The sequence below is a fragment of the Fusarium vanettenii genome, assembly GCF_000151355.1.
Source record: "Fusarium vanettenii 77-13-4 chromosome 1 genomic scaffold NECHAsca_8_chr1_1_0, whole genome shotgun sequence".
In the NCBI taxonomy this organism is placed as follows: Eukaryota; Fungi; Ascomycota; class Sordariomycetes; order Hypocreales; family Nectriaceae; genus Fusarium; species Fusarium vanettenii.
Window position 1 is genome coordinate 1,069,581 of NW_003315876.1, and position 20,604 is coordinate 1,090,184.

Here is a 20,604-nt window from a genome sequence, read left to right on the forward strand (position 1 = left end):
CACATCGCCATACCCCACGAGGCCCACGGGTCCTGATACCTTCTCTCAGCCCAGCCGAGATGTCTCTGGGGGTGACGATACCCAGCCTCGCCATGTCGAGGAACAGGCTCTCCCAGCTCATCTTCTGCTTCGCCTATTTGCTGCCTAACGCCGACTATCCGATTCCTCCCGTGGTTCAAGCACCAGCCTGATCCCGTCGCAGCCTGGTTGTTGCAGCTAACTTGTCTACAGCCGTGTCCGTCGCAAAAGAGTCCGTCAGCATTGCCCTGGGCAAGTCCGTGGATTGAAGTTTGCCTGGGTCGGTGACATTCTGGCACAAGACACTTGTGACTAATGCAGAATTCGAACGGAGGAGCCTTTGGGTCTTGACAGTCACGGACCTGGCAAAGATGGTGTTCACAGAATCGTGTGCCTCGTTCTGCTCGTCGACCACAGCCTCGTCTATCGTTGTTGCCTGGACACACCCCGTACAGGTCTGTTTCTTTTCAGAGTTGCACTGAGAGAATCTAGGAAAGGGGGGCTTACGGTCTTCACATACGATGTGTGTTGTCCCTTGAAAAGAAAACCTCCTACTCTCACAACCCGCCTCGGAACATTGTTGGTGTCCTTCACAATACCGACCCTCCATCGCTTCAGCTTCACAGCCGCCATATACGCACTCGTGATACGGGCAGTAGTCCTTGCCAAGCCTTCTAAGCCGACAATTGCGCGTCTTACACGTGTGCTTTTTGCAGTAACCACTCCCCGGAGACTCCTGGCCTTCGAGGCAGCCTTGCTCAGCACATGCGTGGTCGCGGCAGTGGGATCCCCCCTCACGTTCGGCTTCGCAGTCGGGTGCCTCGCAGTAGTGTGCGCCACAAAAGGGTGAGGGTTGGCCGTTATCGCGGACGTGGCAGAGACGTCGGCATTGTGGTTTTTGGCAGTGACGATGTCGCTCACAGAAGCGTTGAGGGTCTTCTGGATCAACTCCTTGAGCAAAGGCTATGCAATGAGTGTCATCGCATGTATGATCCTTGCAAAACGGACCGGTATCTTTGTGGTTTCGACAGTCGTCGTATTCGCAGCGATGTTCGTGGCAAAACGCCAGATCTTGACCGTTATGCCACGTCCGTTGAGCCTCGCAGCCGGGTAGTGTACACAGGTCTATTTCCTTGTCAACTGCTGAAGTCAAGTCCTATTGTAGGCCAGGGATATCTTACGAAGCGGCATACAGTACCTGTACAAGGCCGAGTTTCCATCCTTGACGTCGAGATTGCATCTCGTGCCGTTGTCAACAGCCTGGCACCGAATATCTTGGTCTCTTTGTTAGCAACCCTCTCGAGTTGTAGCCATAGACTCACGCTGGCTGCACACTACAGCTCGAGGCAGCTTTGCATTGGGACACGCCCGCCCTCCTTCAACTTGCCTGCAAGCGTGAAATTGGCAATACTGCGATGTAATTCTTTGACCATTGAGTTTCAGCGCTGTAGGCGGGTTGCGACAAACGGTTCCGGCTGCTGCGCATGTAACTTCGTAGCCAATTCCTTGGCTGGGGTATACTCTCTGGAACATGTTGAACCTTTGGTGGTTTTGGAGCGTTGATATGAGAAAATGTGAGACTACGTCTTAATTACCACTCGTATAATTGATAATGGTCTCGCTATCTCCCTTATATCACTCCGTGCCAATACACTGATACATGACACATGATTCTCTTGCTGTATATCTACGGATGGCACGTCTCACAAGCTTCATGGTTCAGGCTAGGTACATGCCACGGATAGTTGACGTGGTGTCTTGGCTCGCTGCACCACATATGGCACACGGCATCCATGATAACTTCCTGATTGGAATTTGTCATATCTTTGTCGAGTCTCATGACCACGTCGTTGCCGTTGGGCACAAATATATATTAAGGCTACCCAAGAGTTTTCAACCCCCTGGTTTGAACCACCCTCGTTCACATCGTACTACGATAACTCAGAATCGCTTTCACTGTTACATAGGAGTCACGAGCACAAGCCAGGTACCGAATTGTAATACTTTTGATTTGATAGTCTATCGCAACTATTCTCGCTCCCCTCCTACCCATCAATCGTGCTCCTAAGTCGTGGTATCATTGCAAGCAAAGACTGGTTCATTTCACCCCTTTTTGTTAAAATTCCGCCGTCGAGGCTTTTTCATCTATAGCTGGGCCCCCCTCCCTATTCAAATCAGGTCGATGCCTGGAACTTTGGGGGAAACAAAATTGGGTAGCCGAGTGCACTTTTATCCATGGTGCTTTTGTTATAGCAAATGCGAAACCGAAAAGAAAAAATGTTCAAAAAGAAACAATAAGATGAGGCGTGGATGAGCTCAGAGTGGTAGAAAAACTCTTCATGGCTTGGCATCAGCCGTTGTTACCTAGTTGGACTGCAGGCGTCCTTGTGCGACGTTGCATCACAGCGACTCTGCCACCGCCGCCTGGAGGCCCTGAAGTAGCGCCGCCTCTGCAGCGTTGTCGTGCATATCGTGTTGAGGCTCAGGGGCAGGCACATGGGGCATTTGCATGGTGTGAACGGGCGCCGTGGGTGGAGGCGACGGGAATGTGAGCTGCGAGTGTTGAGGGGGAGAGTATTGAGGCTGAGCGGGCTGCGCGGGTGCGGGCTGAGGAGTCGGGGTGTGGTGAGCCGGTGGCGAGTGATGCATCTGCCCGACAGGAGTCGACGTGTGGGATCGAGCCTGAGCGGGAGAGTGCATGGCGCTCTGGGGTTGTTGCGGTAGGTGTTGTTGTTGGGCTCGAGGAGTGTGAGGTGCCTGTGGCCGGGCAGGCTGCTGAGGTGTAGACTGATGAGACTGTTGTGTAGCAGTAATCATGCTCGGTCTGGCTTGTGGTAGCGAGGAGGGTGGATATCCCGAGGAGGTGGCAGAGTAAGAGTGAGTAGGTGTTTGATGTTGGGCAGGCAAGCCGTGTTGCGTCGACGCGGCCTGTGCTGCACTCGCCGCTTGAGCGGGTGTCATGACAGCCTGACCAACTGCTGAGGCTGGTGTTCCCGCTGCCCGTCCTTGTGGAGGGTTCTGCAGTCCCCCGGCCAGTGTCATTATGCCTTGTATCCTGGCCTGATCCTCCTCCGAGTTCAACCTTGCGCGTTCCTCCGCCTCCTTCCTGGCTGCCTGTGTAGGAGCGCGAGTCTTGAGTTCGCCAGTTACGGCCTGTAGATAGTACGGCATCTCTGAGTTGGTCTTGAGGAAGAACAGCTTGAGGTTACGAGCCTTGTCCTTGAGTTGCACCTGTGTCCGATCTTTGAGTATATCGGATATGGTGCCGTTCTGTCCAAACAGAGTGAGTATTTGACTCCAGTGAGGACCCTTGACCATGTCAAGACCAGCCATGAGTGCCTTTTCTTCTTCTTGAGTCCAAGGGCGGCGTGTCGAATGAAGACCCTCTCTCCTAGTGTGGGCGGATGACTTTGAGATTGCCGCCTGTCTCGCCTTGTCATACAAGACAGCACTCGGGCAGGTTTGATTGGGCGGCAAGTTTTGACCAGGCTCCGGGGGAGGAGGAGGAGGCTCGGGTATGCTGTGTGTGTATGAGTAGTAAGGATGCTGAGCATGTGACTGCTGGAGTTGGCTGAGATACGATTGCGCTACCAGATTGTTGGCCATTGTTCGTGGATAAAGTTTGAGATCCAGGTTGGTTTCAGACTTACTTGTACTTGTAGGTACGGTTGGCTGATATGGGACTGGAGATAGCCCGTGTAATGTGGTCTTGACGTAATTCGAAGTGCTTTCAGCCACAAGAGCCTCCAACTCCTTATAGTCCGTCATAAAGTCCACCTTGCCATTTGTCTGAGGCGTTGAAGAAGGCTCTACCTTCTCGGGGCTCTTTGTGGGTTCGGCTGTAGCCGGTTGTTCAACTGTTTCAGCTGCAGGTGTTGGTGTTGGCTCCGGATTGGTCTCGGTCAAACCAGCCAGAGCGTCCTGGACAAGACCCGAGGTGGTCTTCTCAAAAAAGGAAGATAGATCATCCAAGTCGAGATCGGGATCGTCATTTCCGGCGGCGTCACCCAATAGGTCAACCGCAGTCTCCTCACTGGATGGCATGGGATGGCCCAGTCTTGAACCGAGATCCGACATCAATGCCAGTCGAGTCTTGACACAAGTAGCAACTTGAGCCAGCAAGTCATCCACTTTGTACTTTTCCCTTAGAGATGCTGTTTTCGTCAGCGAGAGCTCTCATGATGCGGCGCCGGCAAAACACTCACCAGTGTCGGGTTGCGCCTCGCCCTGAATCGCGTTTTTCATCGACCGTACAGATGAGATGAACTCTCGATCTGCTGGTGTCAGATCCGAATTGTGATGAAGCCCACGTAGCTTATCCTCCATCCCGCTTATTATGGCGTCATCTAGTATCGGCCCAGACTGCTGTTCTGGAGTTTTCGTAGCAAGCGCGTCGATCGCAACTTGAGTCTTGATGGACAGGTACAGATCGAGTGCATCAGAACCAAGGTCTGAGACTTGCCCTCGAAATATAGAGTGAAAGTTCTGATGAGCGTTGGAATACGATGGTGTGGTCTGGAGTAGCCAAATGGCGAATTGGGCGAGATTCGCAAGATCGAGGATGGTGCGGGATTCATGGTCTTGGAGCTCTAGCTCATCAGCCGATAGGATGGCGCTCGTAGAGTAGATCTGCTTGGTTTGTTCAAACGAGGTCTGCAGATTCCGGAAAGCCTTGGCGTGTTGCGATTCCACATCTCGGATCGGCTTTATTGAGTCGTCGAAGGATTGCGAGAACAAGAGGAGGATAGAAAGAGCCTATGCCAGTCGTGTAAGCACTCGGTCGCGGTACGTAGTCGCGCCAACCTACCATGTTGCCGAGCGCATGTCGACTGGCCTTGCGCAGGTATTTTTGAGGGTCAGAGAGGAAGGTTACGGGGGGTGGAGGGAGAGAAGCTTCGGGGATGGGTGCGGGATCAACATCCATCGGATCATTTGTCGTCGGAGCCATGTTTGCATCCTGAGTGAACTGGGACACCAGATCGCCAACATTGTTGAGCGCATTCTGAACTAGAAGCGCAAGCCCATCTTCTAGCGATTCTTCGGCGCCTGGGTCTGGCTCGAACGCGTTATCGTGGACAGGCTCGGTCTCGGTCTTGACCCTCTTGGAGGACTCGTCGCCATTGGTGTTTCCATCGAAGGGACGCTTGGTCGCGGCTTGCAGCATCGAGTCCAGATCGAGGCCGTCGAGGATGTTTGTCTCTTGCTTGATGCCTACGGGCACGGCAGTCAGCATGGCTACGCAGCAGACCGGCGCGAGCTCGCAAGAGTTCTTCAGGTGGCGGGGGATCAAGCGGGACATTGGAAGCATGGATTTCTACGCACCCGTCGGGGACATGGCCGCGCTGAGATCGGGCTGGGCGGGCTCAGCCATCATGGTGACTTTATCGGTACATAAGCAACAGGCGCAATTAGAGGAATTTCTCGTCTGAGGAGCTCAGAGGGCAGCGCGGCAGCTGGCGACGGCTTCGTTCTGGCGTAGAGGCGGCGGGATGATGGTTGTCCGGAGAAAATTTGCTGAGTAAGTCCGATCGGTGCCCTTATTTCTGGCCCCAGAGCTCAGGTGAGGAGCGATACACAAACGGCACAGGATGGAAGGGAAATTTATATTCCGCTGCAAAATTCAAAATTCTGGCCGTTTGAAGGCTCTAAGTTCTGGCTGGGGATCAATAGACAATATTATTAACTGATTAACCGTTTTAAACACTCCTTGTTGGTATTTGCGACGACAGTAAACAATTTGCTTGCACTCGTTGATGCTTCTGATAAGCGACTATCGGCAAATACAAGCACCGATTGACCGAGATAGACTTATCAAGAAGGCACCCAGGGTGTTCAATCTTACCCAGTAGCCTCAACAACGATAACACCACTGCTGTGTGACCTGCCCCTCCGATGACATCAATTCATAATCCACTGGTGCTCATAAGAACGCCTGGCCAAGGAATAGCCTAATTTATTTGCTTGTTCGTTGGTAAGAGCTTCTTACGAGCCACAAATGCAAGGCTTGTGATTGGCTGCGCATGTACGCCCTCAAGTTGCGACTTGAACATCATCTTCGAGGTCACATTAATCACTCCTCAAAACTTGGTGAAATCTTGTAATTAAAGCATTTTGAAAATATCGAGATGAATTCTGCTGTCTACCGGCATTATTTGGCGTATTCATCAACAAGTCCTATCTGTTCTTAATCAGCCATGACACACTCAGCTGCGTCTTACTGACCTATCAAGTTAGGTGTTTGTTTTGTTTGTTTCAAGAGAAACAATGTTTATCTGTCTCTAAACTAGCCATGAGCTTATGATGCTGTTTATAAAACATCAATCCTTTGGAGTCTCAAGCATGCTCTCAGCCCGAGTGGGTCGTCCATGCCGTCAGAGTCCTAATACCGAAACGATGATGATGATGGTAGAGGCCATATTCAGTCTACGGTACCTATGGTACAACTGGGCATTGCGCTTCTGGTACTTAGCTGAGGTATCTTATCCTTTACTGTACTTTGGGACTTGTATTCTTAGGTAGGCAATATGCTCCCCGTGATAATTATCTTTTGCTCCATAGTGACAACCCTAGCAATAAAGAAGCGGCAGATGAAGGAGAAGTGGCGGACGCCATTATGCTGACTCGAGATGAGAACGAAAGTTAATTGACTGACATCATTGATCAAATCCCACTTGCCAATTCTGCTGGCCTACACCCCTTACTCGTCATGAAACAAGACCCCTATGTGGCTCCTTAAAACGGTTGTGCTAGACTCGGTCGACTCTGTGGCGTCGTTGATGGGCATCTCCCACAATGCATGGCTCAAGCCACGGCGATCTTAAGCTTATTTCTCATCAATGGGATGGGTTTTCCATCAATGTTGTAAACCTGTTCTGAAGATCTGGGGGCTAACCCAAGAGCCCGACCCAGCTTCAGACATCATCACTGTCGTGTTTCTACTGTGTCACTTATCCCTGGCCAAGGCTTCTTGAGCGCCATAGATGCGTGAGATGTCTAAATTGGAGGCGGATCTGGAAGTGCGCCGTTGGCAGTTGACACCTAGATGGCTGGCTTCAAGTTTCGGGAGCTCGGAGAAGGAGTATCCCACGACTTGGGCTGCCTCCACGGATCTTTTTCAACTCCTCAAAGACCCCAAAGCTTCATTTCTAACATTCCAATTCTATAATTCACCTCACATCCTAGATCCTAGATCCTATCGTCCCAAGACTGCTTTACTCCGACCTCGCTATATCCCTAGACTACCATGGTAGACAAATCGCAATGCCAGACGCACACCCGCACACCCTGGGGCAAACCCGCCCATCTCTACGACCGCCGAATTCGATACCTATTCATGGGCATCCTTCTTGCCACCTTTCTCGCCGCCGTCGTGGTAGCTGTCTTTGTTGTCGTCGATATCGCAAACGGTCACTTGAAGCAGCCGGAACCTGACCTGTCGAATTTGATGTCTGCCGACTTTTTGGTGTCAAAGGTGTTTCACGGCGATAAAGAGAAACATCCCTATCACCCGCCTTTTCAGATGTGTGGGAATCACCTTCATGACTGCCAGGCGTACTTTAAGCCCGTACGCTTCATCTCTTGAGCCTTGGCTGCGGAGCCTCACTAACATGATGGCTTAGAACTTTTGCTGTCCTCCGCTCCAAGTCTGCCATGAAACAAAATGGTCTCCCTCGGGGATATACTGTTGCGCTATAACAGACGAGTGCATTGTTTCTAAGGAGCATCCCGCGACATGCCTGGCCAACACGACGCAGTGCGGACAAGAACTCGGTGGCGGATGCTGTCCCGAGGGCACCACATGTTCGCCGGATGGATGTTTACAGCAATTGGACTCAGGAACAGGGCTCCTCGACAGCCTGCTGCTACCAAGAATGGAGATGGATCAAGAGGCGGTGTCTGAGACATTCGACATTGAACAAGACAAGGCGGAAAGCCACAAGGCGCTGTCGACCGGGTACAAGTTTGGCGAAGTTGGGATGGTCAAGCTAAGTACAAGCGAAATGCTCCGAATACCGCACATGGGCATGATACTGTCTGTGGGTATGGCATTGTCATTTGTCGCCTTGTAGATTCATCTGGGCCCTGGATGTCCTTTGCATAATTTGATAAACAAGTTGGTTAACTCACGTCCTCGACATAACATAAATTCACGACCAATTATGAACAGTAGGCATAAGTTTCAATGTGCTTGCTTCTATGTGCAGATCTATATCTGTATATTTGTTGAATATTCCGCCATCAGGAGACGCACGCGCTCTCCATCTGCGAAATGTGTTGTCATTTACATTTCTGTCATTATTTATCCAGCCATTATCATTAACCAACCAGGGTGCTCCCATTGTCGCCTAACAGCAACACGCCCAGCCCAGAAATCACCTCATTGCCCGTCCACGGGATACATCTCGAGAGTATGAGTCAACATACACGTGGGATCATTCACACAAAAAAAGTAAATGCACCCAAAACCGTCGCGGGGGCGTAGCCAGCCCGATAAAACGCCAAACCGGGGGGTATCATAATATGCATACGAAGTAGAAAAGTGTCCAAAAAGAAGTAGATGAGGGTTTGTCGGTTACATCCAGACGGCGAAAAAGAGCATGACGAGGACGAGGGCGATGCTCGTATAGGCGACGTGCTTCCGTCCTGAAGCTGCGTTGCCCTCCTCGCTGGGTTCGGATCGTGAAAAGACAGAGTTGGTATTGTTGCCAATAAAGTCGAGGACGTCGTTGGACGAGGATGCAAGGTCGAGGAGTAGGCTCATGCCGCCGTGCGCAAACGACTTGACATTGACAGAGGCAGCTTTGAGAATGGACACCTTGAATGCGCCGGGCCCCAGCTTCTGCGTCAGGGCGGCCTGTCTCGAGCGGTCTTGGGCGTGGACGAGGCGCTCATGAGGAGGTAATTGGGATGCAACACCTAGAAGGGAGGGAGCTGTTAGCTTGCGAGGTGTGACGCGGCCTTGCGCAAAAAGACGTACCATGTGTCGCGAGCTGCGACGTGCCAGAAAGGTGGACAGAATCAGCTGCCAAAGCTATCGACACCATTGTCCATAGCAGAACCAAGAGTGAAGTCGGCGAACGCATCGTGATGCAAAAGCGATGGAGTTCTCTCTCTCTCTCTTTCTCCTCCCTTTTGGCGAAATCGTTTAGATATAAGCGAATGGGCGAGTAATGACAAAGCAAGATACGAGTTTTGAAGCTCTTGCGTGTCGTCGTTGTCGTCGTCGTCGTGAGGTTCGAAGCAGCCACCAGCAATTAACTTTGCCCCTCCAAATCCGGACCAGTAGGTAGCGACAGCAAAAAAGAAAGTTTTTCCCGAAGGTTGGTAGCGATGATCAGGGAAAAGACTGTCCGAAAATCCAAGAAATTCCTTTAAGGCTCCAGCCCTTTTCCACCCACTGCACACTCCTTAAACAAATGACGATGGGGGCCGCGCCCGTTCGAGGAGGGAGCTGAAGAATTCAGAGCAAAGGGGATTGGACGGGTTTTCGGGGCCACGCGTACGGGTGTGGTGTGTCTCGATCGTGGGGGGGGAGGGGGGGGGGGGTAGAAGCTTGGTTCAAAAATGTCTTTTAGGCTTCCTTTTGTTGTTCCAGATGATAAAAACGATTGATGGATGGAATGGAGTGTCGTCCCAATGTAAATAACAAATAAACACCAAAATGCCTTGAGAACTGGGTCGTGGTCCCTTATTAAGAAAGAATGGAGGTCGCAGGTAAAAAGGGAAACAAGGCAAGGTAAAAGCTCCTTAACCTTGCCTTGCCTTGACCCTTGAGCTCTTTTTTCCCGCTATTGCTGCACATCGTCGATGGTGGAGTGTGTGCGTCACGACGCTATTGGCTGTGCTAACCCTCCAACTTGTTGCTGGCAGAGTCTCGCTAAAATAGAGCGTTGGCGCTAGAAAGGGTAAAGGGGGTGGAAAGCACCGACCATTGAGAGAGCCATTTTCTTTCCTTGCTGGAGCCTTGCTCAGCTCATTATCAGCCTGGGCAAGGAAAGAGGAGGAGAAAAAAGGTGAGATCTCTTGTTCTCCGCGTCTGGGCAGCCTTGCAGGGGCTGAAGCAAGGCAGGGCAAAGATGCAACCTGCTGACGACACTTGGTTTCCCATACCCTCCTACTTCTAGAAGGAGGGGGGAGATAATCGTCTCATGAGGACCTCTCTCGGCCTTTTCCTCTAATGGGGGCAAGGCTGGCCCAGAAAATTTCAGCCTCAGGAGGCGTGGCCGGTGGGATAAACGACTCATGTGTAAAGACAATTCGTTCGTTCCATTTCTCTCTCAACAAAGCACAGGCTCTTTCGCCACTCAATAGTTTACTACGTAGCCCCTGAGCCATCCCATCTAAAAGACTAGAAAGAAAAAAAAAATGAAGGAAATTTTTTTTTTTTTTTGATGCTGTTGGCTTCAATGTAGCCCCGCGATTACCGCGCGTCCCTTCTCTTTCAAGTCACAGCCTCTCCACCAAAGATGGATCCTGATCCTGATCCTGCTTTTGCTCTCTCCCTCAGCTGCCTCCCATGTTCCCCCTCCCTCCCCCACACTCGGTCACTTTTTTTCTCGGCGTCGATGACGTACGCCTCTCGGGAAAAGATAACGGGACGAGGCTTATTGGAGAAGGAGAACTATACCGCCGAACCGATTGGTTCATCTTGCCCACGCGCCCTTCTGGCTCAGAGATACTCTCAAGAACCTTGAGATCAAGCTTGAACATGTATCAAGGGACTCAATGACAGGGAACGCAAGGCTTGGCTAAACGGACTTGTTCCAGGATCACGAAAAACATGGAAGCCACCCCATCCATGCCCCCCCTTCTTCCCCCAAGTGTGAAACGCTTCCTTTGCAAAGTCGGCATCGGCCGAGCTGCATCCACCTGCAAACTGGACCTCGTTGATCTTTTCCCCATGTCATGTCGCAATGCCTATGTCATGCGTTATATAAAAAGGATCGATCCTGTTTAGGCACACCAGTTACAACATTGTCGCCCAGCACGGGAAAAGCCTCACGTATGATGCCTCTAGGTTCTCCCGTGTTTCACATCCACGTCCACATCTGCAGCAGCATTGTCCAAAGAAAGAAAACAGGACCAACAAGAGCCCGTGCCTCACGTGCAAGTGCCCCCCAATCATAAGAATGCCAAATGTAAATTGCATGCCAAATGTCTCAAGCTCATGAATCGTAGTGCCTTATTCAATCCCCACTTTCTTCCATTGTCTCGGCCTTTTCTAGGCTCATGCTCTTTTTATATCCTACAATATCATCTTCCTTTTTCGTAAGTATATGCTTCATCTACCTTGTCTTCAAGGCTGACACCATGGTAGAGATTCAATGTGTGTGAGATCCGCGCCTTGCTGATGATGCAGATACAGCCTCGCATCCCAAGCCCCTTCATGTGTCAGATTTATGAAGCACAATTTGACACTGCCAGGGTTGAGCTTACTCCAGGCAGACCGACAACGAGCCGTCACGTTTCAGATCAGCGGGAGTACGTATCTTGAGTAATAGCTCGAGTAATAGCCCCAGCTCCAATAAATGAGTTCGCTCCAAAGGAATCGCTCATCGCAATAAGATTAAAAAAAATGTTTGATGACAGACAACACAGCCAACGCGTCCTCGTATTCGACTCACGCTCGGAAGCCTCTTATGGACCTGCCGCATAGAGCTGGCCCTGAGCATTGGTCATTCGCGACCATGTGCCTTGCGGCATCATCTGCGGTGGACTTGGATGCCCAGTCATGTAGAGACCGTCCACCTCGGCTTCGCTGCTGGTCGTCGTGCGGCTACCTTGTGAGTACTCGCCACTGCTGCTATTCCGGCTGTGTTGGTATGTTCGCATTGTACCGCGACCAACGCTTGGTTGATACTGCGACCGCCCCGTCACGCTGCCAACGTTGGATTGGATCTGTAGTCCGCCAAACGACGTCTCAAGGTCCTGCGAGTATTGATGTACGCAATGCGGCTCCGAGATGCCGCAGACCTCCGTCATGATCTGGTAGATGCGTTGTTGTACCTCAATGGCAGGAGGCCGGTCATATGGGTTGGCCGACAACATACCCGTGACAACATGTAGTATGGGAGTAACTCCTCGGAAGAAGTTTGAGTCATCCTTGCCTGGCGATGATTTCCGAGAGGCGTCTTTGGCAAGACCCGACATCCATGCTTCTACTTGGCCCAGGTTCTTGTGAAAGGACGTGTCCAATACCGCACCACCTCGCCCAGCCGTCTTGTGCTTCGCAGACCGGAAAGCCGCAAACTTGCTTGATGACTTTTTGACCAGCAATGATAGAATTTCTAGTATGATGCATCCTAGTGAGAATATGTCGGCCTGCTGGGCGCTTAGATGCGCGTTTGAGGCTAGAAACATTGCTGTGGACGAGTTGGAGTTGTACTGCTGCATCATGCTAAAGTGACTGTCCTCAGGAGGCGTGAATCGGCTTGGTGGACTCGACGCGCCTGCAGGCCGTGCCCATTGCTCTGGTGCTGCATAGTCATACCATTCTCGATCGAAAGATGACTTATCCGTGTGAAGAATAACAGCGTCGGGGGTCAGTCGAGTGGAGTCGGAGAAGAAGATGTGATTCTGGTTGGTGAAGAAGATGGTTGATGGTTTGATGTAGCCGTGCGATCGATTCTTGCTATGGAGATAGCAGAGGGTATCGACCAGGCACAGAATCCAGTTCATTAGGAGCTCCCTACGGCGTGTCTTTGCCAGGTGCTTGAACTGAGATGGTGTCGTCGCCAGAAACGACTTGAGCGTAAGGTCGCTCGGCGGTGAGAAGAGAACGTATCCGAATCCATTGTGAGTATAAGACGCCCAGTACGAGACCATGTGCTCGTTCTGCAGCCCCTTGATCCCTTGGATGGCGTCTAGAAACTCGGATATCGGTATGGCACCAGGCCCTGCGCCCAGGGAATATCGCCGGCGACAAAAGAACGCTCCCGAAACATTGGGGAGCTTCACTTTGTCGATGGCATGCGACTTGTGAGTGGCCAGGGGAGACCGCTCAATAACATCGAGGGGCACAACCTCTTGGTCGCCGTACACAAGGTGGCTCCCGCGCTGCAAAGGCTTGAGGAGGTAGTGGAATTGACGCTGGTAAAACTTCTTTTCGACCTTTTCGTCGCGGACTGCAGTCAGCGCAAGGCGGTCCACGTCCTCAAGGGCAATGGGAAGCTCGGCGTCATCCCAACCATCGTCAATAACTCCAAAGATCTGATCGGGCACACCGAGGTCGACCAAGATGAGGAACATGCGGGGAGCATCGTTCCGGATGCTCTCCCAGTAGGTGCGCTCGGTGAGGTCCTCGCCGCCAAAGGCGACGGGACGATCTAGGCGCTCAATCTCATCCGGGAGAAGCTGGCTCAGGACGAAGGGTCGGGTGACGGTGGCTTCGATGCGAGAGTCGACCCACCACTGTGGCATTGTCGGCTTGGCGGACTATATGGGGGATGTGAAGGATAAGGAGATGACCCCTCTAGGTGTACGATGCTGCGTCGCCTAGACCTGCATCTGTAGTTGGAGGGTTAGATAGCTGAACGTGGGCAATGCGGCAGCTGAGGCTTGGTCTACCGTATGGCGGTGCTCGTTTGAAACTCGCAGCGGCGGGACTGATGGAAGCGCAGTCAAGGTCCGTCAGACTCTTGGATAACACCGTCTTGGATGAGAAATCAAAGGTTTACTACCGTGGCTGTCTGCTCAGGGGACATGGACGACTTTCATATGGTGGATGCATGCAGTAGTAGTAGTAGCAGCAGCAGCAGCAGCAACAACGGCAGCCGTGGAGAAGGTGACAGTGGATGGCGTCCAGGGTTCGGGGGCTCGCCTCATGGCTCGTGGCATGTGGATGACATGGACATGGCTTGGGGGCCAGGATCCGATCCGTCAGAATGGAGGCGAGGGAGACGGACAGGTCGGGGTCGTGCAGAATGCAGAGTAAAAGGCGAATCGAATGGAGCAAGCAAGCGAAAGCGCGCGAGTGAGAGGCTTATCTTGGTTCAAGAGCGGAAAGCAAACTGGAACTGGGGGGTGTGAGAGGTTGTCCGCGCGGTGGCTGCGGGCTGTCGTGACGGCGTGATTGGTGAGGAGGGGCAGAGAGACAGTGGCCGGCGGGCGCAGATAAGAAGGGCTGAGAGAGAAGTGACTCTGAAATGGGAACCGAGAGGAGAGAGAGGAACAAAACGTGAGTGAGACGATGGATTTGTTCAAGAGGGGCCTGGGCCTGACTCGAGGCGATTCGCTCGCTGGGTAAAAGTCGTCAACTGCCCATTCCCTTTCCCGCTTGGTACCTAGAGCGGGCGTTTTTATGTCGCAAAGGATGGAACCAGCGGGCGTATCGTAGCGCGTTTATTACCGGGAGGTACCGCTCCGTTCATTGCTTGCTTCCAGCCCTTGCAGGGGCGTTTTGAGGGGCTGCTGCTGCTGATGTTTAATGTCGCGTGCTCTTTGAGAGTCTATCCTTGGCTTGCGTCTCTTCTCGAGGCTGTCTAGATGTTGTCGACTCCGACTGTTTGCGTCGCTTCAATCCATTGGCATCATCACTTTCTTTAGCTTCCGCCATTGGATGTTTGCGATCCCGGAGCCAAGCCCCTCTCGTCGTCAATGTCGGCGGATTCAAGGTGCAGGTTTGCGGGCGTAGAAGGCGCCCCAAGTGACATTTTATCCATTCGAGCCCTTGACGGTTGCCCCCCCCGCCATCTTTCATCACCAGCAGGGGTCCTGCTCTAACATCCCCCACCCCAATCCGAACTTGAAAGCTCGCTCTTTAAACATCCATTCCCAAATTCCGTCCACACAAATAAAGGCTCTTTTGTCTCCATTTGCGGCTCGGTGCAGTTCATAACGGGCGCAGTAGCGTCTCCTAATGCCTTTGCTTGATGAACCATCTTGCCGGTGTTCCGAACGGAAGCATCAACAATGTCCCAGAGGGGCTGCTAGCTGCTGCTTAACATACCCTTACCTCTCCACCCTCACCACATGGTGTCTCGTTCAACTGCTTCAAACCATGCAAATTGGACTCCACGTGTAAGACCAGCGCAGGTACTCTCCCTTGCCTGTCTGCATGGTAGCTTTGTAATCCTCTCCCATGAAGGAATTAGCCTAAGCAATGGTAGAGACTAGACGAACTCGTGGCTTGAAGCCATACCGTGTCATGACGTTCCGTGAATATTCTTGAAGCTCAAGTTCGCGGTTCTTTTAACTTTATCCCTAACCTTCCCAAGCCTGTCACTCTCGGTTCAGCCTCCGGGTGACGTTGACGCCCTGCAGACTCCCCATGCCTTGGCACACCCACGGACCTCCTTTGATCGCGGCTCTCCTGCTACTCCCCACGGACGACTCAGACTCCCTGCAGCCCAACGGCCGTTCTGTATATCCTCGAGCGCCCGCAAATGTTGCAGATGCCTCCTCCCATGGCTCAAAGCGTGACCTCTTCCTGTCCGATCCCGCCCAGGATCACGCTTCCCCGAGCCAGTCACAGCATTAACAGAGGGGCATCTTTCGTCACACCACATGCTTTTTCTCAAAAGCCCAGTCTCTCAACGCAGGCGTCGTGTGGTCTCGGACCAGGTTCAACGGTTCTTTGGCTTGACTATGTGGCACCAGTTGTCGTAGGGCGCCGTGCCGTGTGTGTTGCAAGCCGCGTTACACAGAGGCTCCGGCTAGGGCAGCAACTAGGCAGCTCGTTGTTTTACCTTAATAGGTAGTTTTCGAGTCTTGCCGTAATAAGTAGTTGGATAGGTAAAACCTCTACACCCTCTTGTCGGTATTGTCTTTCTAGCGGAAGATAGACAAGGTTCTTTCGTCATAGTTGTTTGTTTGCTGTGCGGAACGGTTCTGACAAACCAGGAACCAACTCACCCCCTGAAAAATGGCATGTTCTATCAGTTCGGCCATGGAGAAATTCTCGAAGTGATCCACTATGGTAGAATACGACATCGGATTCTAATCATGACCTTTTATTCCAAGGTTCACTTCGAAGGCTGACTCCCTTGTTGATGAAGACTCTCGGAAGACTATGGTAAGATAATGGCCATGAGTAATACACAACCCCTGAATATCAATTACCCATCACGATATGTCTTTATGTGGATATCTACAAGTACATGGACGTAACGAAGCTGACGCAGCGAATGCCATGTCTTTGGCCTTGCAACAGCCTTGTAGGGTCTAATACATTATCATTTCTATTCCGTGTATCCGTGTCCCTCTCCATCCCCTGCTCCTTTGTCGTCACAGATCCCGGCGCCAGCGCCGATTTCACTCCAGCTTCTGTCCACTTCTTCCAACAAACGTCTTCATGCCACTGTCGACGCCCGCTACCCACCGCGCAATGACCTGCACTCCCACAGGCAGCACGTTGAACCAGTCGATCCATCTGGCGTAGAAGGGCATTCCAACGGTTGCGCCCCTTCCGTTGTCAATGGCCGCCACGATCTCCTTGGTGACGTCGACGGGCTCGACGACGGGCGCAATAAACGAGTTGGGGGTCTGAACACCGTAGAAGAGAGGCGTGCTCAACTGGCCTGGCGTCACGAGCACGGTACGGATCTCCGGGTGGCTTTCGCGTAGCTCGGCTGTAAGTGATCGGTGCATCGCCGTGATTCCTGCCTTTGCGGCCGCATAGTCTGTCAGTTGCGCGGCGCCCACGGTGCCAATGACGGATGAGATATTGACGATTGTGCCACCGTTTCCGCCCCGAATGATGGCAGGGAGGAAGGCCTTCAGACAGTAAAAAGGTCCAAGGAGGTTAGTGGTGAGGCTCCGGTCGATCTCGTCCAGTGACAGGTCCAGAAGAGTCTTTCCAACTACAATTGCAGCGTTGTTGATGAGCACAGTTGGGGTGCCGAGCTAAAGTCCGATTAGCAATGCATTGGATATATCGAGGCCTTGAACTTACATCCTTCTCGATTTCGAGAGAAACCTTGGCAACCTGCTCCTTGTCTCCAACATCACACTTGTAGTACGTAACACCCCTCGCCTCAGTGTTCTCCATCTCATTCACATCCAGCACAGCCACCGTCGCGCCGCGCATACCGTACACCTCAGCAACCAGAAGACCAAGCCCGCTGGCACCGCCGGTAATGACGATAACCTCCTCACTCAAGTCTACCTCGCGAGGGATACCATGAGCAATACGCTGGTTAATGATGCTGGCCATCCAGCAGAGCGTGATAAAGGTGGCCCATGCGATGGAGGCGATCATGGGCGGGGCATCCCACTTGACCGTCTGAGCACGGAAGCAAAGAGGGATGATCCAGCAGATAAAAGGATGAAGAAATGTCGTGTTGAGGACCTTGAGGATGAGGTCAATCGACATGGGCGCAAACCATGATTCGCGCTGAGGAGGGCGCGGATACTGAGCGTTTCCTGGCATGATGAGATGAGGCGACGTGAGTCGTAGCACGTCTGATGAGAGATTCTAAGTGAGAGAGGTATTACAAAGACACAGAGTACACCAGATCTGTGCAAAAGTGAGTGTGAAGGAGTTAAAAAGGGTCTCCCTGTCCTGAAGGGAAAAGGCCAAGATGTGAGACGAGGTTGGAGTTTGACTGCGTGTTAGCATGTGGCACTGAAACCGCCTGCGTCTCTAAGCGCGGAGCTCCGAGCACCCCCTGTCGTGTCGCCGCCCTGAGCCCACTTCAACCAAGAGCCTCCAACCTGACAAGGAGGTAAATTCAACAACATCCGATGAGTTAAATGCTGGGCGCTTGGATCGATATCGAGGACCTATCAAGCATGAAGGCGTCTTTCTGGTTATCACCAATACCTCGCTGCCTCCTAGAATATGACGAGTAGTTACGTGCATCAACTGTGTCCAGACATCGGATGAAAACCATCTCAACTTTTTATTGTACAACATTGATAGATAGTAGGGTTAGTTTACAACTATGTTACATAACCAGCGCCGGTCTATATGCAAAGGCTGGAAATCATGGTACTCATACACACATGTTCATGATCTACCCCTCCCAGTTCCGGTTCGAGGTCGATAACCTCTATGAACCTCTCGATCATCCTGCTCCTCATTCTCTCGGTTTCGCTGAATAGCATCTTGCCTCCAGGCGTGATAGCTGGGGTCTCGTGCAACACCCTCTCGGCGCCACTTCTGCGGCGGCTTGATGCCAAGGGCTGCCTTTGTCTCCCAGACATCCTTGCCACGACGGAACCAGCGCTCCTGTCGCGATTCCTCCTCCTTGATAGTGGGCTGCCACTTGCTCCTGAGGATTCGGCGGATCACCTCGGGCGATACTTCAAACTTTGTCGCCAGGGCGGCTGTCGTGTAGACATCGGGGAACTGGGCGTTCAACGCGCGGATACCGGCTAGCGCATCTGGGGAGAGACGCTTCCTCGGACGCCATCCTTCAGGGAACTTTTCCTTCAGAGCCGCCTTCTGGGCCTTCCACATATCCGCCTTTGACTGCGGTTCGCCTGGTGAAGGTCCCTTGGGTCGCTCGGGTCGTTCAGTTCGCTCAACAGAGGCACCTTTGAATTCTCTCCTAGGTGGGCTGCTTGTTTCCCTGTTCACATTTTTACTCCAATTTGTATCATAGAAGTCGGCCCTCTTGCGAGGTTGGTATTTGGGGGCTGCTGGCGTGGGCAAGGGCTCCGATGAGTCTGATCTTTCGGTTGGACGCTCAGGCTGGGGAGCCTCGCTGCTCACGGCGGGAGATTTATCCTTCGGAGAAGAATTGGTATCCAAATCTAAGCTGGCTAGGACCGAACTTGCGCTGGAAGCATCTTGGCTTAGCTGCTTTGACGCATGAATGGACCGAGCTTGTCGTGGCAAGGCAAAGTGATTCTGATAGAGGGCAGGTCGTGTGGCGGAAGCGGGAAGGCGAACGAAGGAGGGTTTGGCTTCAAGCTTGTGCACTTGAGATAGACCTTGGACAAAGATCTTTAAAGGCGTGACACGACATGTGCAAGCCATCATGACAGGCGGTGCCGGAGCGAGTGATCGAGACGGCGGCAGCAAAAAAAGTCGGACCAAATCTGGAAAAGAGCACAAGACTCCATCATGAGCGAGCAAGGGTCTGACGGTGGGGGCAGATCAGTCAATTGGAGCTAGTCCCATTTTAGAATCTCGGAATGAAGTAGCTCCGTTGTCCGGTGCCAAGCATTCACAGCAACCAACTTGCATGTGAAGGGGGAATTCAGGTCTCATTGATTTGTCCACCCACCATGTCCGTTATGCCGGTGCAGACGCAAGACCACCGTTCGTCAAGCAGTGAGACGGAAATGCAAGCCTTCCGTGCTTCCGCGAACCCTGCCTGTATTCGGTGTGTGTTTCAAGACACGACAGACCCGGTATAAGGGCTCCAACTTCACCCATGACATGCATGTTGGAATTCCTTCCTTTGCTTTTAACCTGGGATTGTGATGCATCGCCTCTATTCGTGGAGTTGACCGAGGCATTGACAACTCTTACTGATCTCTAGGATGCTCCTCCGTGCAGTTGCAGGAGACCACCTCAACTAGCCGGCCCGTCATGGATCCTCAGTGTTGGGTGGTGTCATCTCCACGCAACTAGTCGTTGAGACATGGATACAGATGCGGATGCAGCTGCGAGAAGAAAAATAACTTGCCAGGTACTTGGTTTATCCCGCATTCCAATGGCCAGTTCCCGTTGCTTTTCTTGGGTCCTTTGGCGAGGGCTTGTAGTCTCTGGACCAACAACTGCAACCTCGACCGGACTCACACAACCCCTTCCGAAATCCATGGACAATATCATGGGCGTCATTATCACCCAGGAGAGTCATCGATCTTCTACGCTATTCGGAGATCTACTCCGGGCACACTAACTAACGGACAGCCACCCGTGTCAATCGATCACCGTTAGCTTGCCCCGCAAACAGGTCCCTGTCCGAACCAGGAGGGAGGGAAACGGTCACTGGCTTATCCTTGGAGGCTTGTTGGGGAGCCTCGCTTAAACAATCCGTTTATCCATCCATGCCAACCACGTCAAGATGCTTGAACAAGATCAGGTCAATCATCCTTGTCCCGGGCCAATTTCAAATGTCAACCTGCGGTGCCGCTCCGAGGACAAGGTCCACTTCAAATGCTGCACGGCCTGTTGTGTGGACGTCTATGGGCCTAGGAGGGACTGTCTAGTTTATGCTGCAGCAGAATGACTGACGAGGCGGCTCGGGAACTCTCTGCGCTGAATGGTTACCTTTCCTCTGGAACGCACGTCTGAATCAAATAATGTGATCCATACGCCCGGAGAGGGTCTTGTTTCTACCAGTTCCCTCGCGGGAGCAGAGGTGGACTCGATGGGGACTCTTGCCGCCGCCCTAATGCATTCGGTTGGCCCAGACTCGGACTCTTGGACTTTACAAGAAGGTGGGAGCACCGTCTTGGTTGCGGCATGTCTCTCCCGGAACTACGGCTGGCCTATAGGAGCTCTTCCTGACAACTTAGCACGAGGGTATGCCACTGTCTCGGGTCTCTCCTTGGCCCGAAGACCTTGGCCGTACCTCTAGTTCCTGATAGGCATTGCCGCTTTCTGGCTTCTGGCCTCTGGTCTGTCTCGTCATGGCCGGCTCCTGTTCTGTATAGCCGAGCTTCCATGCCTATTCCTGGCCTCCCTCGCAT

At 52.4% G+C, this 20,604-nt stretch overlaps 6 protein-coding genes across 6 annotated transcripts; all 6 read right to left on the bottom strand.

The window, feature by feature from the left end:
* Positions 1-175: 175 nt before the first annotated feature.
* On the bottom strand, positions 176-1,551 carry NECHADRAFT_29913 (uncharacterized protein; the record flags this gene model as incomplete). Its single annotated transcript, XM_003049846.1, has 5 exons — positions 176-454; positions 526-569; positions 622-1,143; positions 1,200-1,292; positions 1,341-1,551. The coding sequence occupies 5 exons, from the start codon at positions 1,549-1,551 to the stop codon at positions 176-178; spliced, it is 1,149 nt and encodes a 382-aa protein (XP_003049892.1).
* A 457-nt stretch (positions 1,552-2,008) lies between these two features.
* NECHADRAFT_65268 (uncharacterized protein) lies at positions 2,009-5,389 on the bottom strand (the record flags this gene model as incomplete). Its single annotated transcript, XM_003049847.1, has 5 exons — positions 2,009-3,579; positions 3,703-4,172; positions 4,224-4,773; positions 4,826-5,229; positions 5,341-5,389. 5 exons carry the CDS (start codon positions 5,387-5,389, stop codon positions 2,419-2,421), a joined length of 2,634 nt encoding a protein of 877 aa, XP_003049893.1. The 3' UTR covers positions 2,009-2,418.
* A 3,201-nt stretch (positions 5,390-8,590) lies between these two features.
* Positions 8,591-9,101, bottom strand: NECHADRAFT_30058 (uncharacterized protein; the record flags this gene model as incomplete). Its single annotated transcript, XM_003049848.1, is given in 2 exon segments — positions 8,591-8,976; positions 8,996-9,101. 2 exon segments carry the CDS (start codon positions 9,099-9,101, stop codon positions 8,591-8,593), a joined length of 492 nt encoding a protein of 163 aa, XP_003049894.1.
* Positions 9,102-11,655: 2,554 nt separating this feature from the next.
* NECHADRAFT_74303 (uncharacterized protein) lies at positions 11,656-13,437 on the bottom strand (the record flags this gene model as incomplete). Its single annotated transcript, XM_003049849.1, has 1 exon — positions 11,656-13,437. One exon carries the CDS (start codon positions 13,435-13,437, stop codon positions 11,656-11,658), a length of 1,782 nt encoding a protein of 593 aa, XP_003049895.1.
* Positions 13,438-16,269: 2,832 nt separating this feature from the next.
* On the bottom strand, positions 16,270-17,386 carry NECHADRAFT_30441 (uncharacterized protein; the record flags this gene model as incomplete). The annotated part of the gene is made up of 2 exons (XM_003049850.1): positions 16,270-16,860; positions 16,910-17,386. The coding sequence occupies 2 exons, from the start codon at positions 17,384-17,386 to the stop codon at positions 16,270-16,272; spliced, it is 1,068 nt and encodes a 355-aa protein (XP_003049896.1).
* Positions 17,387-17,992: 606 nt separating this feature from the next.
* NECHADRAFT_26980 (uncharacterized protein) lies at positions 17,993-18,940 on the bottom strand (the record flags this gene model as incomplete). The annotated part of the gene is made up of 1 exon (XM_003049851.1): positions 17,993-18,940. A coding segment is annotated over one exon (948 nt), but the record flags the coding sequence as incomplete, so codon positions are not given.
* Between the last annotated feature and the right edge of the window lie 1,664 nt (positions 18,941-20,604).